The sequence below is a fragment of the Taeniopygia guttata genome, chromosome 1A (genome assembly GCF_048771995.1).
Source record: "Taeniopygia guttata chromosome 1A, bTaeGut7.mat, whole genome shotgun sequence".
Taxonomy (NCBI): domain Eukaryota; kingdom Metazoa; phylum Chordata; class Aves; order Passeriformes; family Estrildidae; genus Taeniopygia; species Taeniopygia guttata.
In genome coordinates this window covers 52,945,618-52,963,346 of record NC_133025.1, presented here as the reverse complement: position 1 = coordinate 52,963,346, position 17,729 = coordinate 52,945,618, and the positions used below count along the sequence as shown (strand labels likewise).

Below are 17,729 nucleotides of genomic sequence, written 5' to 3'. Positions count from 1 at the left end.
TGGATTATATTCTTGGTTGGTCTTAAAAATACTGGAGGAAATGCTGTGCCATCAAGCAAACTCACCAGCCTTGGTCAGACTGTGGCAAAGCACAAGTCTCTGCACTCACCTGCATAATGAGCACAGTGACATTCTGCCCCATGAATACCCAAGAGCTGACCAAGCAAGTATATCCAAGTGACACCTCAGCTGATTGCTTTGATATTTAGAGCCACATTCTAAATCCATATTCTCCAGCTGGAGGTGGACTATCCTTTTGTATTGACAGGAAGACTCATTCTAGTTAAAATTCTAATTTTGCTTTAGTTCTTGATTCCTCAGTTACTCTGCTTTTACTGCTTTTTGGCACTGTTTCAGGAGAATAACAACATAAAAGAAGTGTAGAAAAGCACTGCCACTGATAATTTCATTTACATATTCACTTGCCTGAATTTTGTCACACCATCCAGCAAAGTATCTGAATGTTTGCACAGACATTCCAATATGAGTCTTCAGAGCTAAAGTGTAGACAGCTCCTGAGTCAATAGACTCTATTGTTGCTAACTCTTCTTGATGTTCTTCCATCAGGTCTGCAAGTCTTTAAAAAATGTTAAAAATCCACATTAAAGGAAATTACATCTAAAATTATATTAGGTATGGCAAAGAAGCATAATGAAAATAGCATTCCCACTAAACTTGAGGTAGAGGCACTGCTCCTTAATATCAGCAAAGGATTGAATGATTGCCCATCACTCTGCAAATGTCTTCACACTGGCTTTAGTAGAGGCTCAATGAAGACATGAACTGTGCAAACTCACCTGAGGTGTAAGTAAGACTGTAGTAAGTATTACTAAGTTGATAATAACTATGAAAGTGTCTCAAAAATACAACTGAACATATTGATACCTGTACCTGTGCGGCACTACTGTTAGTTTAGTGATCCCCTATACAGGTCTGTTTGCATCAATGAATTTTCATATTCAGTTCTTCACATTGTCTCACATTCATTAATGTTTTTCTTCAGCTTCTTCTGTGATTTGGTACTCAGATATATAATCAATGCTCCCATGTGATTGTAAGACCTTAAGAAAAGTGAATTTTTGATCCTGTAAAGAGTATTCAAAACTGTGTGTGAAACTTGTGAAATTTTTCCATTATGTAAATTCTGGCCATTTAAAGGATTTGCAGACATGTGGGAAAATGTTCTTTAATACCTGTTTTAACTGTATCTTGGAGACCCAGCTACAGGTCAGGGCGTTGGCAGTGTTGAGTAAGAGAATGGATTTGGGCATGTCAGGGACAAAGGAGAAGGTTCCATTTAAAGTGTGCTTAATATCTTCTATTAATGATTCTTTAAGACAGCAGCAGAGCTAGGAGCTTTAATGACACAAATATTCTCTTTAGTTCAGCACTCCAAATCTCCAGTTTGAACAGAGGCCAAGAAGAAGGGGCCTTATTTCAGTTAAGGTGGTCCAGAGAGAGCTTTTATCCACTGGGAATGTTTCCAACATAAACACTCTGGTGTTTTATCCTAGAGAATGAGTTCCCTAAGCAAAGCTTTTAATCCAGGGATAACCAGCCCTGTGTAGGGCTGTATTTTTCATATACCTAATATAGCTAATTCTTGCAAATCTTCCAAGTCTAAAACAGAGCAGGAGTTTTCACACCTTTAAATTTTTTCCTTTTGTCAGAGTTAACTTGGTCTCTCAAGCACTCTACATTCCTGATACAAATTAAACACAAGTTTATGCATGCTTTGAATATCTGCACACTTGTGAAAAAAATAAGTGACCAGGTGTATTTAATGTTCAGTTCTGACTTGCCCTTTTTCTCTTGTGAGGACTACTAACTGTGTAAGGGTCCTGCAGACCTTTTTCCATGGCCTGGTCACATACTTTATAAGATAAGCAGAATTTTTGGCTTTGCTTTCATTCTTTTTTGCTAAGATTCCTGCCATGTCTTGTAAAACGTGGCATTTTTTCAGGAGTAGCAATCTGAAAAAGTAGCTTCTTTACTCATGTCTGCTCATTCATGTTTGCATGTTTAGACCTGAGAAAGCAACAAAAGCTTTTCATATAGCCCACAAAAGTGGTTTTCTTTACAGGGAAGCTCTGATGCTTCTAGTCACCTGAAGTTTGCAATAGTGTTCTCTCTGTGCCTGGGAGAAGCATCATACTGCATATGGAGCATCTACAATACTTGGGGTTTTATTAGCTGCCTCCAGAGTCACGCTCACACGATCTAGTCAGCATTGCATCTTTCCAAGATCACCTGTACTCCTTCAAGAATCAAAGCTCACCATTAAAATACCATTAATTCAACAAAACCTCTGCTTATCTTCTGAACCAATAGCAACACAGCCAAAAATAAGAATCAGGCATGAACTAGATACGGTGAGATAGATACAAAAAAGATAAAAAAGTATCTCAGGTAAATATTGGAATTAGGTTAAAGATTCCCTGCACAGGACAATTCTTATACAGACCATAACACATCTCCTACAGTGGGTCTTTAGCCAGATGCTGGCATATGATTCTGTTAAAATCTAGCATCAGTTTCAGTCTACTTCAAAATTAGTGGCAATGTAGCTGTATATTTACTGTATGGAGTGCATATGCAGGCAGGCTTAGCAAGGTCAAATCTCTGCCTACCTAACTCAGGTAGACTGTTTTTAAAGCTTAGCCTCACTTATATGGAAGAATGGGGATTCTCAATCCTTGCAATGAAACTCATATAGATTAAATGAAGACATCAAGTATTTAAAATGTATTTTGCTCAAATTCTTTGTTTCCATTCATAAGTAATAATGAAAGAATGGCAGCAGTGAGAGACCACAAGATTCCTCTCTGACACAAGAAAGGTCAGCAGGTTAAGAGCTGAGGCTGGTACACTGAAATCAATCAGGGGGTGAAAAGATGGCTAGTCTGGATCCTCTGACAGTGGGATTATGAACATCCATCACCTTCAGAAAATTTACATAACAATTCTTCAGAGAAACAAAACAAGATCTGGGGAAATGAAGCAAATGCAAGCTGTCTTGTACGTACCTGTACATGAGTCGCCCTCTTTCCCTTGCATTCATCCTCCCCCATTCACCATTTTCAAATGCCTCCTTTGCTGCTGCCACTGCCTTGTCAACATCAGCCAGTGAGGCAGAAGATACACTGGCTATTACCTGCGCAAAGATAGTATTGTGTTAGCTCAAAAAGAAACATTGGGATACAGAGTGTTACTCCTTCCTCCCAAACTGCTAGACTGGGTATAAGCAAATACTTAATCCTCATCTCTGGCACTTGTCATGAGTGAGCCAGGCTGCAAAAAGCTCAGGCACAATTGAGGTGGCAGGAACACTGCAGGAACTCAGATTCCTTAATCTATCTTTTTCTTTTCAAAGCAAGGTGCATTGTCCCACTAGATCTCACCCTCTCTTTCTGTATGGAAAACCAATGTGGTATTACAAAAGCTGGAAGTCTTCATATGTGGTATCACAATTTGAATATCTAAACACACTAAAACAACTCCCACATGTCCAGTTTCTAAGGAATGCAGCTTCTGTTATCATAAACCACCATAAACACACAGTATTTTATGATTATTGTGTTGTAAATACACACATTGTAAATCCTAACGGTGTTACAGTGAGCTCATGGGCATTCTGTTTCCCCTTCCCCGGGACCCTGTGACTCTGATCAAGATAACCCCTGGACCCTCCTTCCTGCCCCAACGGGGTTGGCAGAGAGCCAGGGAAGCCCACCCTGTCCAAAGTCTATATAGACCCCTGACATTTCCTGTTCACCCTCTTTTGCCCCGCTCTCCCCATGGACATGACAGAATAAAGAGAGCAGTGCCCACTTCTCCTGGGGTGAGAGCCTCTTTTGAATACCTTTACCCTTCTCCTGATATTCCTCCCCTCACAGCCCCTTATCTCTGAGCTAGTCGGATTATTCAGGGGGCTGCATGAGGGGGGAGATGACATAGCACAGAATGGTTATGACTTTTATTCCATTCTATAATGAGTTTCAGGAAAAGTATCAAAGTCTGACTTGTGATGATAGTGAAATTTGTATCATTGATTTCAGCAGACTTCATTGCTCAACCTATATTGGGTAGTTCAGGACTAAAGTGCAACAGTATGTATTTTCCTATTGAAAAGTTATATTTCTTACTGAGAATTTAAAGGGACAAAATTAAAATTATGCTAAGGTAAAAAGTAATAAAAAAGCAAAACAAAACAAAAAAAAAAAAAAAAAAGTAAAAAAGAAGCTGATAACTGACAGGAAATGCCAAATATCCTACAAGACACACTTCTTTACCAAATAAACTTCAGCAATTTCTGTTTGCAAAGCTAAACAAGAATGAAATCAAAGTAAAATATTCAGCTGGGTGTGAAAAGCAATGTAATATTTGAAGTGGAAGTAGGTTATTTTTGCTTTGCAGCTTGACTCAAATGGAAAAAAATTGTAGAATATGCAAAATGTGAAGTAAATCAAAACATTTCTAGAGGTTGTTTAATTTAGTATATTGTTTTAAAATTTTCTGTATTCAGGTAATGTTTCAGATTTTTTAATAGGCAGAAACAATGAAATAAACTGGTATCGATCATGTTTGGAAGTTACTTACTGATCCATCTGCTGGATTTATAGTGTCATATGTTTTTCCATCATCAGCATCTATAAACTTCCCATTTATGAAACATTGGTATGGCATATTCACAGTCATGTTGTTCATATTTTTTGAAACCTGGGTGAAATAAAACCCAAATTATTTTAAAATTATAATAACTAATATTTTAATGTAGCTCAACAGGCTTTTGATATCTGCAGCCAATATCCAGACACATTTTAGCCTGTATATGTGGCAGTTAGAAGTAAAATGTAATGGAAATCAAATACAAATATATAGAAGTTTGTATAACCAAGTAGTTCTTAGCTTTCCTACTGCATCAAGCAGTCTAATAAAATGCATTGTCTGCCCTCCTCTAAAACCCAGGAAAGACTAAGCAATAAATGCAAAATGAAAGTCCTTACATAATCAATGACTAACTCTTCTTCTTTGTCTTCTCCTCTGAGTTTTCTGACAGCCATCTGAATAAAGTCTGCAAACTTAGTGGCCATATACACATCTTCATTCTGTAGCTGCAGTCCACCATGCTTCTGTTTGATCTCTTCTAGCATCCTAAAGGATTTGAAGGAGTAAGTTTAATTAAAAATGAAAGAATTCTCCAGATAACTGAATCATTAGAAGGGCAAAAGGGATCAAAACTGGGCCTCAGTTTGTATTCATGTGCATATGAGTGTGTGTTTCTCTGGCAAGGGCACAGAAGTGATGCATTTTGCTGAAATCTGTTGGTTTAATCATGGATGTTATGATAAAGAAAATGTCACTTCTGAATACTCTCAGAAAAACTTTTGAAAATCAGTTACTAGAAAATATTGATATGCCATTGGAAAATACTATTTGGGACTCCTCCAACCAATATATGGAGGACATTGAGCTTGGTAGGTAATCAGCACATTAATCAGTTTGTTTAAAAATGCTGGGTTTATATTATGGTCTGCAATAAGTGCTGCAAAAAGAAGACAAACTAGATGACCCAAGCCATGACAAACTCAGTGCATCTTTAAGCATGGGCTCAGTTCTTGCTGTGAAAGGCTTCTCCTTCCCTCTGGGGAGGTCTTTACTCAGGTTCCCAGTCAGTCCCCTGGTCTGGAGATACCTGTGGCTGCATGCAGACTGCTTCGAGCATCACCATGCTCCCCTGGCCATGATGTTCCTGAAGTCAAGGGGAATTTTCTTTCAGTAGAAAGAGCAGGATTACAGCAATATCTCTTAACTTTGGGGGAAGAACTGTTACATGTTTCCAAGATAAGAAAGGGACTATTAAGAGTATTGGAAAACATGGAGGGATTATTTCTTTAACACCACAGATTTAAATGCAGCATGACAACTTTTTTTCATTAACTTTGGCTTTAGAATTTTCTTATTTTGAATATTCCTACCTGACAACATGCATAGAGGATGCTCCAGATTTGAAGAAGTCTGTGGAATCCTCAATCACAGCAACATTGCTTAAAATTCCCTTCCAAATAGCCTAATAATAAAGAACAATAACAGAGGCAATAATGAATAATCCTCTAATAGCAAAAAGTATTTACCAAACTGTATTTTCTATGGTATCTGTGCCTACAATATATATCATTTAAAAGGTTTCTAAAACATGAAGTTATTTTAAGGGAGTCTAAAACAGTCTAGAGACATTATGTCAGACAATAATTTTTTCAGTATAATTACATGATCAAAATAATAGTATTTTGTCCATGGTAATTTTACCCAATCAGGCAAGAAACCTAAATAGTGCAATGCTAAAATTTTTCAGGCCCACCTTTAAAAGATTTTTTTATCCTCCAAATAATAAGTTCTCATTGCATTACAGAATGTGTCATCAGTGTAGGCAAGGACAGCCTGGGGCACTTTATGAATGGATTGATGGCATTTCAGACACCTGGCCAAAGCTGAGAAGTAGTTTAAGCTGCATGCATGAGATGGAGAAATAAACAGTTCAGCAACTGGTAATGTCATATTTCAATTAATTATAACTGAGTTCCTCAGTTAGTATGCACTGTCATCAACTGATGAGTTTATACTTCTTTTCATAATTTTCTCAGTCATTAAATAGCTCCAGGCAGCATTTAGGTTGCTGGCAAGCAGGTTCAAGGTAATCTTGCATCAGCAGCTTAAAATATTAGTACATGAAGCTGCGTGACCTCTGCCAAAAATTAATAACTCTGCAGCAGAGTCAGCACAAGGGAAGACATCTATGATTCATTTGCTCTGGCACAAAACTTGAATGATAAATGTGGCTTTCAGCTAAGCCCCTGACACTACAGAGGGATGGATTTCAGGAGAGGGCAGAAAAATTCCTCTCTGGCTATGAGAGTTTTCTGCTCCAGCTGTTCCCATCCCTCTGGCAGCCAGCCTCTTGTGTGTGGTTTGTGGCAGAAGAAGCGCACACAGGTACAGTGAGAAAACTGCTGCCTTTTGCTTTCAGAAGGCTGTTCTGAGACCCCTGAAGCTTGTCCAACAGGCCCATTCTGAGCACATCCTAGAGATGAACACCACAGTGAAAAAAGGATTCCAAGAACTGCCTGAGTCTGACAGAGCTGAAAACCTCACTTCTGTGAGGTGAAACTCAGTTTGCTCCCACCTATCATTTGTAGATATTTACCATTACTCATCCTGCACTCTCTGTTTTTGTATCACTTGTATCTGAAAGGAAACTGTAAAGTGAGACAAATACACATGAATTTCCAATTCCACCTGAATTAATATCAATAACTAAACCTTCACTTCCATATACTTTCAATACATTTTATAAAAACATTGTTTGCATGACTAAACAAAAGATATGCCTTGCCAAAAATAAGTATGTATTGCTTATTATATAAGCAATACATACATATTATATATGAATACTTTTGTCTGAATAATATCCCTCTAAAGCAGTTTAGTGAATTACTCTGATATCTTCTGCAATCTTTTTCTCCTCTTCTGTAAGTTCCAGGGCAGTTGTTTCATCAGCAGAGAAGTATTTAGATGCAGGGATCATTTTTCCATCTTCAAACTGCAGATTTCTCACTAGTACCTGAAAAATTAGAGGATATGATTTTAAATTGTTTGGGAGGTAGTAAATCCTTGGATGAAACATTTTTAGGCATTAACAGAGTGATTGAAAATGTGAAATAAATGGCTTGCGGGAAAGCTGATACGATGCAGGCAATTTAGCACAGGCCACTCATACCTGTCTTTCAGATTCTCGCCGAGAAATAACAGATTTTACTCCATATAGGAAATTATTATTGATTGGGTGAAAAGCAGAACATGAATGTCTTCTCCATAGGAAAGCAGAGGATTGATAAACTCCAAGTGAGTTTGCTGTCAGTCATTAGCACCTGGATTTATCCAGCTTGACAGTTCCACTCTACTTGCCCTGCTCACTAAAACTATTCCATCCATACTTACGTTTGTCAGACTGAGCACTTACCATCTTTCCATCATTTCCAAAAACGACTAGACCATTCTTTGTCACAAGTCCTGGTCTTGAAGCACCTTTTATTGACAACTCTTGTCCAGCAGGCACTGAAGCATCAAGTAATGATGACCCATAAAAAGTAACCACCTAAAAAGAAATGTAATTAAAAGTGCATTGGTTCTAAATGTGCTGTAAAATTTTACCAATTTTACGCTACTGTTTTGAATCTTCAATATAATAGAAATATAATATAATTACCTACACATGGAAAACATGTTACAACTCAGAACATGTAAAACTTTGAAAATTGCCTAAACCTGAAAAGCAGCTGAGCTGTAACAATGTGCATGCTGCATCCAGTGCAGGAAAGGGAGGAACTTTTGACATGCCCAGAGTGAGGGACCACTCACTCCGTAAAATTTCATAGAGTTCTGCAAACTATCTAGGCCCAAATCTCCTTAAAATTAAACCCTCTGTTATTTCAGCAGCCCACAGTGTTTCATTTTGCTGTCCATACTGGGATGTTGGCCACTGTACATGGGCTGTATTACACTGTAATGCATACCTGCTTCCCAAAATGACTGGCACAGTTTGGTTCTACTCTTTGTACTATGTCTCTTTATTTTTTAAGATATCGTACTTATCTTTCTTCAAAATAAATCAATTCTGCAATTAAAAAAACTCTTAACTACTGTGTTCTGTGTATTTAAGTGCCTGTTTTAGATGCACACAAAACATAAAGTCATCAGATTAGAGCTACTCCAATGTGACAGCCATTTGTATTCACCTGTATGCAGACATCTTTAATTGTATAATTAAAAAAGTCAAAAAGTGAGTATAGATAAGAATATTCTTCTGATTTTCAGAATATACCTGTCCATTTATTGTTGCCCATGCTCCAGGTACTTTATCATGCCCTCGAATCCAATTGTGCAAAGCTGCTGCAGGTTGGTTCCAGGAGATCTAGGAAATCAAGACATGCCAGGATGCACCACCACACCTTCCCAATCACAAACAAGATCATCTAATGCAGTTGGGGTGCTCAGATAATTCTCATATGGGAATTCAATTAATATTTTTATCTGTTGTTTATATGGCCTGTGTTATTTTTTGGCACTAGAAGGAAAGGTGTCAAAACTTTCTTTTCCTAAAATCAAATGTATTTCTGGTAGAGAATTTCATATGGTCTGTTGGCAAACAAAGAGTGATCTTAATTCAATGTTGTATTCACAAGTATGGTGGCTTACTAAGAATCCACTGAAATTGCAGCTGTCTCTTAGCTACCTGTACATGATCCTGAATAGGACACCAAGTTTCTAAATACATGTAACCGTTGAAAGGAAAATGGAACTTAACCTAGGGCTCCATTATATGCATCCTAAGAGGTATTCCAGGAAAAAGAGGTGAGGAAACAACTCAGTTAAAATTCCTGTTAACGTCATATTGCTGCTACTGTAATCTGAATTAATAACTTTTCTAGTACTATGCCAAAAAAAAAATGGCATTACTTTACATTACCTCTGCATTTTCCTTCTTCTGGATCCCTTCATATGTTGCCCCTTCTTTAGGCTGAGGTATACGAGGGGCCTTACCATCAGCAATTAGATGTACAGCTTCCACCTATGTGAAAAATAAAAGATTTCATGTTAGCTTGGTTCACCTTTTTTCCCCTCAGTCATACCTAGGAATGACAGCAAAAGACTTGCTGCCACAAGGTGAATTGGTTTGGGTTATTTTAAACCTAGTATTTCCAACCTCTAAGGGACCAGTGCTGTCTTGAATAAACGTGTGTTTCCTTGAGCTTTTTTGACAAAAGAAATAACCTCCAGAATTTCATGGGATTACCTAGTCACCAAACTTGGAGCAGCTGTCTGAATTCTCCAGAACAAAAGTGTGGCTCAGTATGATTGCATTCAACTTTTTCCTTTTTCTCTCCACAAAAAAAAATATTTTTCTGCATTCAAATGGAGGGATAAAAAAAAAAACTCTAAGGAGAAATGCTGAGCATTTTTTGTGCATTTTCTTTTATTCACTTAAAAAAAATACAAAAAAGTGACAAGCATAGAAAACCCAAAGGCAATCCACCAGAACTCCGAGCCTCAAACTCAAACACTATACTGCCCTTTTTTTCTTTAAAATCTCACACTTTTTTTTTTTTTTTTTTTTTTTTTCTGAGTCTTTAAAAGATTTTGTCTTGTATGGAAAGAGCCACATTTCAAACAAATTCAGCTTCATGCTATGCCATCTGTGGAAACAGAATATGCTCTGCCTGCTGTCAGCAACAAATATTCTGAGGTCACATCCTCAGCTGTTGTGCAGCCGCACAGCTCCAGTGAAGTCTAGAATTTGGCAGAGTATCACAACCTCTGTCTTTCCAAATACATACATCTTGTCTGTATTTCCTTTACTTTCAACCTCTTTTCCTCTTAAAAAGATGGTATTTAGTACAGTTAAACATACCATGGCCTTTATTCCTTCTGGGAAGAGAAACCGGTTATATAGGTCATCTACGGTGTCATTTTGGCCAACATCACATTCTCGCTGCAGAAGTATTGGTCCAGTGTCCAAGCCATCATCAGCCCAAAATATAGTAAATCCTGCTTTCTTATCTCCTTGAATTAAAGTCCTGGGCATAAAAAATACTTAAGTAAATTTAAAAAAAATTAAAGTAGTAAGAAATATCAACTCGCATGTTACACATTTATTTTCTTCAGGAAGATAGAAAAGAAAATCCTAACAATCTTTGCTATATTTTCACTGCTCACTTCACAGTCAGGAACCCACAGTTTTGACACTGTGGATGTGTGGTTTCCACAAAGCGACATAGGAAATGCTGCAATTGAACCCAGGCTGTCTCACACAGTTCCTTGTGATAATTAGTTCTAAACTATTATTAATGGCAAGACACTCAGAGCAAAAAGTATGCAACAGTTATGACAGAATTTGAAAGATGGAAGCATATAACAGAATATTACCTTAATAATTCATGATTGTTTACTGTAATTAGCTTAGGCTCATGGCTCATCTGTAGGTCAAAAAGTAAAGTACATTTGTCACACAGCTGAAAAGAGTTAAAACCAGATTGGAAAATGATAAATATGCAACTGCTTAAGGAAAAGTTTTAAAGGGAATTAAGGCTAGGGAATCCAGCCAGATTCTCAGCTGCTGTGCACGAACATAGCAATGCTTACATTAGACCTGTGCTGATTTACCTCATCTCAGAATCTGCTTCTGCATTCAAAGAGAACTTCAGCCACCTATAATTTTGCAGTTCTCCTTTGGCCATGTGTCTCAGAATGATGGACAATTAAACTGAAGTGTGTTTAAGGGAGCAGCCAGAAACGGTGAGAAAAATATTTCCTGCATGTTTCCAGCCACTTGTATGCATGCAAACTCCAATGCTATTTTAAGAAATACATGTCTCATGTAAGTATTCCCTCAGCAGTCCATGTTGTAACAGGATTGTCTGAGATCTGGCTTATACACAGGAAAATTCATTATTAATTATAAGCACTGAGAGCTGCATTATTCAAATGAGTGAAGTACACTGAAGTACATATGGGCCGAACAAGGGATGGCCTCCAAAGACAACGGGGGAAGTTGGCAGGTATAGCAGAATTGAAAACTTACAGAAGTTTGGCTAGCCCTTATCAAATCTTTCACATATTTAAGTTGCATTTCTTCTGGTTTTTATTATATAAAAATTCCAAAAGAGCACTCTAGTGAGAAATGGATGTCCTCAGCATGGAAAAGAAGGTTTTATGAGCAAATGTCTCTGATTCTGAATAGGTGACAAGATAAGAACTACTGTGTGCCCCCTCCTCTGTCCACCACCTCCCTCCACAAAGAGCTGCTGATAACAGAGTGGCAGCAGCTGGAAAAGACTGTAAAGGAAGTGAGTGAGGAACCCCAGGGCCCTTGTTTGTACCTGGTTATGTTTAGCCATGACTAATTCCCAAAGGTTCTCTTGGTTATACTGTGGGGATAAAGAATCTGACCAGCCCCAGTGCTGAAGCCACCATATGTGAAAGTAGTGATTAGAGCAACGGGTGAGAGGGTGAAACACAAGAACAGTCAGCCAAGGCCAAATCCTAGTTCAGTTTAAAGGCCTTGGGACAACAGCCTTTTCTTGAGAAGGGCAGGAGCAGATTGATTCCTTTTGCAGAAGGAATACGCAAAATAGAGCAAGATGCACTGATATAACACTGCAATGCATTCCAATTTCTGCAAACCTTTGCACTTCCTGAAAGAGAGTTTGTGTCTACACCTTCCTGTGAAATACATCTTGATGAACTTTTCCATGAAAGCATCCTTTTAGAGATCTCTAGATATGAGGTTGCACAATTTAACAACAAACTGCATGGAGTAAAAGGACCTCATTTATTTGGAAAAATCCTACTACCTGATGTCTTTGCTGGCTGCTCCTTGACTTTTGATTAGAACGAGCAATCATTCCTTTTTCACCTTTCCATGTCTTTTGTGGCTCAACACACAGCTAGTGTATGTCCTTCCCAATGACCTCTTTTCCAGTCTGAAGGCTACATAATTTGTCTCCAGACATGTGAAAACTTTCCTATACCTTTGACCATCTTTCTTAGCCTTTTCTGAACTTAGTTTGTTCATATTCCAACTGAGATGCAGACAGTATTTAAGATCACAGATTATTCTGAGTTAGAAGGGACCCACAGGGACCATCGAGTCCAGCTCTTGAGTGAATGGATCCTTCCGTGGTGAGTGACAACAATCCTTTTCTGAGTAACAACAATGAACTTCAACAATGCTTACATATAGTCAGGGAAGTCCCCTCTTGTGTGCATTATGTAATGTTTCTTAACTTTGAATTTGACCTCTCATTTTCTTACTCTCGCATTATCACATCTACTCATTTGCACAGAAAGTGTATTCCTTATTACAGATTTAAATCTGTGCCATTGATCTAAAGTTTCCTGGCTTTCTCTTTCAGCCTATTTAAAACTGGTATTGCTTTTGCTGTTTCCCAGTCACCTGCATCAACATAATCTTAAGAAACAGAAACATTGCAGGTCATCTCAAATCTGCAACTTCAAATTTGCTGAAGTCCTGTTGTCCTGGCAAAGCGTTTCTTATTCCTTCATCAGTTCATGAAAATGTCTTCTGTTCATAGTTCAACTCAAGAGAATTGTTTTGACTTATTCTACACAAAGGACTGCAGGATAGTCATCTTAAGCTCCTCCATCCTGAATACCAATACACATTTCCTACTGTGGTATTCTCTTTGATAAACACCTTTGTTAAATCCCACACCTCTATCACTTACATACCTCCCACCTTTAACATATTTGGAGGAATTGTTATTATATTTTGTGCCTTAAAAAGTTGATTCTTTATTTCTTTTCTGGACTGTCTCATTCTCATTTTCTACTGAGTTTATGCTATTTTACTTTACACACTTGGACACAAGTGACACTTTTTGAAGTCTTTACCTTTCTAATAGTCTCCTTAACAACTCTGTTTAAGTATTTCAGCTTAGTACTTTTTCCAGGAAGGATTAAAATTACCAAAACAAAACTATGTATGCTTTTGCTTTGAATCCACAACACTGTAAATTCAGATAATCACCATGCTGCCTGTAAAATTCTTTTAAAATTGTTTCTCCATATTTAAATAATTTCTTACTGAATTTAGACACTGTGATATTGTAATTTTTGTTGTCACTAGAGTGCCAGATTTGAGTCTATTGTGGCCATTATTGCAGTGTAGTTCTTTCGGGGTAATGATTTGAACTGACCTTGTGAGAAAAGGTTTTATTCTTGTGGGCTCTCTTCTCCCTTTCACTCTGTGAAATCTTAGGGTCTATATCAGACCCTCCTCTGATAGCTATCTAGTGTTTGTGGGGATGAGCCACAGGGGCAGTGTCCTGCTTATGGAACCTCCAGATTGTTGATTTGTGCATGTGAGTAAAATATATGAAGGTACAGCTCACACCACTGATCCTCCCAGAGTAACAGCTGAGCTCACACTGGAAATAATGATGAATCCTAGCTATGAAGTGCAGTTCATGTACCAAATAGCCAGCTGCTCCAGAGAAGTTCCTTCAGAGCATTTGCAAGTCAAGAGAACTGCAGCATTTACAAGAGTAAAGGGTGCAGAGTAGCACCCTAATGGGACAGACACGTGGTTTCGATGCACAGAACTCACCAGTTGATTGCAGAAGCTCCTCGGTGGCGTGGTAGGATGGATGGATGGTAAATAATAGAGCCATGTTTTGGGCAGTCAATAACATCCATGGGGATAAACTGTGTACAGAATGGAAGGACATTTAACTCTGCTCCAACTGATTTGTAGGCTGCAACTACTTCCTGGATAGGCTTGCCTTTAGCTCTCCATCTGGGGAACTTAAAAACAGGAGTGCCGTCCTTCTCCGCTGCCAGCGCTGAGGGGCAAGAACAGTATCGGTTTTTTTTTCATTTTGTGTTAAAAATTTAAGCTGAAATCAGAGATATATTGCATGACAACTGAAGCAGATCATCAAGTATGTGACCAAGGAGTGCCCTTCTGTATGCTGTTTAAAAACATTTGTGCTTGGATATATTTTATTAATTCTGTCTTTGATTCTCATTTCTACAGATTATGTAAATCCCAACCTTTAGTTCACTCTTACGACTTGGCTAATAAGTGCCAATGAAAACAGAAAAGACAGGTATTTATGCTTTACTTTCTCTTTTTTGTCTGTGTAATTGGATCTTGAGTTTGACCTGAAGTATCTTTAGCTTGTTGATTTAAGTCTTAAGTAAATACTTATTTAAATATCATTCCATGCAAGTTAGTGTACTGAAGTTACTTTTAGAAAAAAAAGACCATAGCTGTCTGAGAGCACAGAAAACTTCAGGAAACACTTGAGACTCAAGCTTTTGAGTCACCTGGAAGTAAAAGGAAGTGAAAATATCTAGTAATGTAATTTCGGGTTTTTTCCCCCAGTCAGGAGAGATTGGACTAAATTAATCCTGTGGTTTTAGTTAAAAACAAATACATGATTGAAAGATGGGGAAGATTTATTTAGTTACATTTGTTAAACAAGTTATGCTACATTGTATATAAAAATGTTATATAATGTAATCCAACCAGACATGGATAGTAAATTTTACGATTTCTAAGCTTATAGTTGCCTTCTCTAATTGTTCCAAAGTGTGATTAAATCTTTTAATGAGGTAGAATTGAGAATTACATGCTAGCCTGTGAACACCACAGCACCAGTAAACAAAATTTATGTTTGATTCTTCCCTCACCAGAGTTCTGTAAAAACATATCAGGACCAGACAAAAACAAAAAACAAACAAAACAAAATCCCCCAAAAAAACCCCAAACAAAAACAAGACAGAATTGAAATAGCTCATGGAATGTAGTTTTGATTTCAGATTATCTATAAAGGCACATTCCATTGTCGCATTTCTATTTGCTAATCATATTAATTCACTGTCTTTGCGTCACTGAAACAAAAAACAAAGAAAATTGCCAATTCACATGGTTCCAAATTAGCTTCTTTGCTATGCTGGGTTCTGAGTACAATGAGTATAACTCGGAATAAGCAAAACTTCTTTCTTTAGTAAGCCCAGAAAATCCTTATGCACCTCAACAATGGAAAAAGGGAGAGCAAAGACTTCTTCAACCTTTTGAATGTGTTTTCCATAGTCCAGGTGGAAGAGAAATAGGCTCTGCATGTACACTGCCACATACAAGCTTGTCCAAAAGGGCAGAAAGCCAGGGATAAACAATCTTGGCTCCACGCCTTGCGTGTCCCAGCCAGCACATGGAAGCAGGTGATAGACATTGGGACTTGAATACAGGCTCAGCAGCTATTTGCTATAAGATACAGATCTAGTTCACAATAATTACCTCTAGGGTGTACATTCAAATAAGATATCCAGATTAATTTTGGTTTTGCAATACCTTAATGTACAGCCCTGCGCGTTTACAAACTACTTTAAAAGTTGCTTTTTTAAAGTACTGACATATGGACGAGGTTTAACTGGTTCTGGGACTGGTGTTTGTTAAATAGGTCTTCTACTGGATTTAGTGGATCAAAGCCAATATATGCAATTCATTCCCATATAGATATAACCTTCTCATGAAAAGGAAAATTTGTTATGTACATCTGTAATTTTTACATTTGGATTCAGGTTACACTTACCCAAAGGATCAGCTTGTCCATTCTTGTCAGGCACGGTGAATACACCCACAACTTTATGCCCCTCTTTTCTCAGCTTGTTATAAACTTCTTGTCCAAAAATACTTTGACCTATAAGGGCTAGCTTTAGCTTATGTTGATAAGCCTGGTAAAAAGAATTAAAACAAAACACGTTATAGGATGCAAAGGAAATACGTTGTTGCTTACATTTCTGTCTTGGTATTTCTTTGTCAATTTTCAGTTTGATATAAAATGGAATAGTCTTTTCTAACCTAATCATCTTTGAAGGAATAATAATAATTTTTTTTTAGATTAATGACAGATAACATAGAATTCAGAGAGAGTATGCTTCACATGAAAGTATCATCTGATACTGTCATGGATGTTTATATGGATTTTTTAGAATTTTTTAGAATTTTTAGAACAGACCACCCACTGCTTCTTATGACAGGCTCCATGATCTTCTCCACAGTCAGAAATGAAAATTCATTTTTTGAAACATACATAAAACACTTTTTCTAGGCATAATTTATGTGTCTGGAACATGTCCTCTAAATCCCTGTAATTAAACAGAGGTATATTATTGGTGGTTAACATGTATAGGCCAAAGAAGACAAACTTGCACTGTTCCTGCCAAGTTAAAGGTGATGGTCATCCGTTTGATCCTCCTACAAGCAAATAAAGGTGCTAAAGGTGAGGTTCCCTTGCTGGATTTGGATCTTAGTACACTGGACGTGTGACTTCAGGTAGAGCAGGTGCAAGTAACCACCTCCACTTTTTTTTTTTTTTTTTTAATTTAAGATAGAATCACAACACTACTATGATATCAGACTATTAGATATTGCTACATTTTTCAAGTGATTTCTTCCTGAGGAAACTACTTTTTCCTTCAGAGTCTTTTTAGATTTATGTGGCAGTTTTGCTCCTCTCCCACCCTACCTCCAGTCCCTCACCTCCAACACCTCCTTTATCCCAGAACTGGTACTCCTTTAGCTGCAAGAACTGCATTAGGGTACTGAAATGAGCAAGCACCGACGTGAAAAATGTGGCTTATGCATAACTGGATCTATTCACTGGTCTAATTTATAGCACAGCCATGAGTCCTAACACAGGGCCAGCAGGGGAGCAGGAATGAGCATGGAAACATGGAAGAAGGGTGGAACTGCCTCTATATGCACTGTCTTTGCATTTTAATTCAGCTTTTGGAAAATGAAAACTGGAAACCTTTGAAAAACAAGTGGACTATCAGACCTCGTTAAAAAGGAAAAGTCCACACAGAATAAACAGAAAACTTACCTTCCTCAAAGCTGAATCTGGCACAAACTATTCCTAGACTCAAACCATACAGATCCCTCCTCTTAGGAGGCCTGAATGAAAGGTAGGGAATAAATACACACACTCCCTGCCTTTGTTCTTAACTTCATTTTTCACAACTGGACTTTGACTTCCATGTTTTCCTTATGACCCATTAGAGGAATCAAAACACTCTATGAATGTCTTAACTACTGACATTTATTTTGCTTGTAGGTTGGCACTTGTATGTTTATCTCCTCCCTC

At 37.7% G+C, this 17,729-nt stretch overlaps 1 protein-coding gene across 2 annotated transcripts in view; it reads right to left on the bottom strand.

Annotated features, from left to right (window-relative positions):
• Positions 1–17,729, bottom strand: part of ALDH1L2 (aldehyde dehydrogenase 1 family member L2) — a 30,543-nt gene that overhangs the window by 8,437 nt on the left and 4,377 nt on the right. The window contains exons 2-13 of one of the 2 annotated variants that reach the window (XM_030263167.4): positions 16,176–16,317; positions 14,186–14,420; positions 10,469–10,634; positions 9,527–9,628; positions 8,882–8,971; positions 8,021–8,155; positions 7,496–7,621; positions 5,979–6,070; positions 5,007–5,154; positions 4,600–4,719; positions 3,027–3,154; positions 427–577 (exon numbers count right to left, since the gene is read on the bottom strand). In XM_030263167.4, the coding sequence (XP_030119027.4) occupies positions 427–577; positions 3,027–3,154; positions 4,600–4,719; positions 5,007–5,154; positions 5,979–6,070; positions 7,496–7,621; positions 8,021–8,155; positions 8,882–8,971; positions 9,527–9,628; positions 10,469–10,634; positions 14,186–14,420; positions 16,176–16,317 (1,635 nt within the window). The remainder of the gene's footprint in view (positions 1–426; positions 578–3,026; positions 3,155–4,599; positions 4,720–5,006; positions 5,155–5,978; positions 6,071–7,495; positions 7,622–8,020; positions 8,156–8,881; positions 8,972–9,526; positions 9,629–10,468; positions 10,635–14,185; positions 14,421–16,175; positions 16,318–17,729) is intronic. The other variant, XM_072923465.1, reaches the window with a different exon arrangement.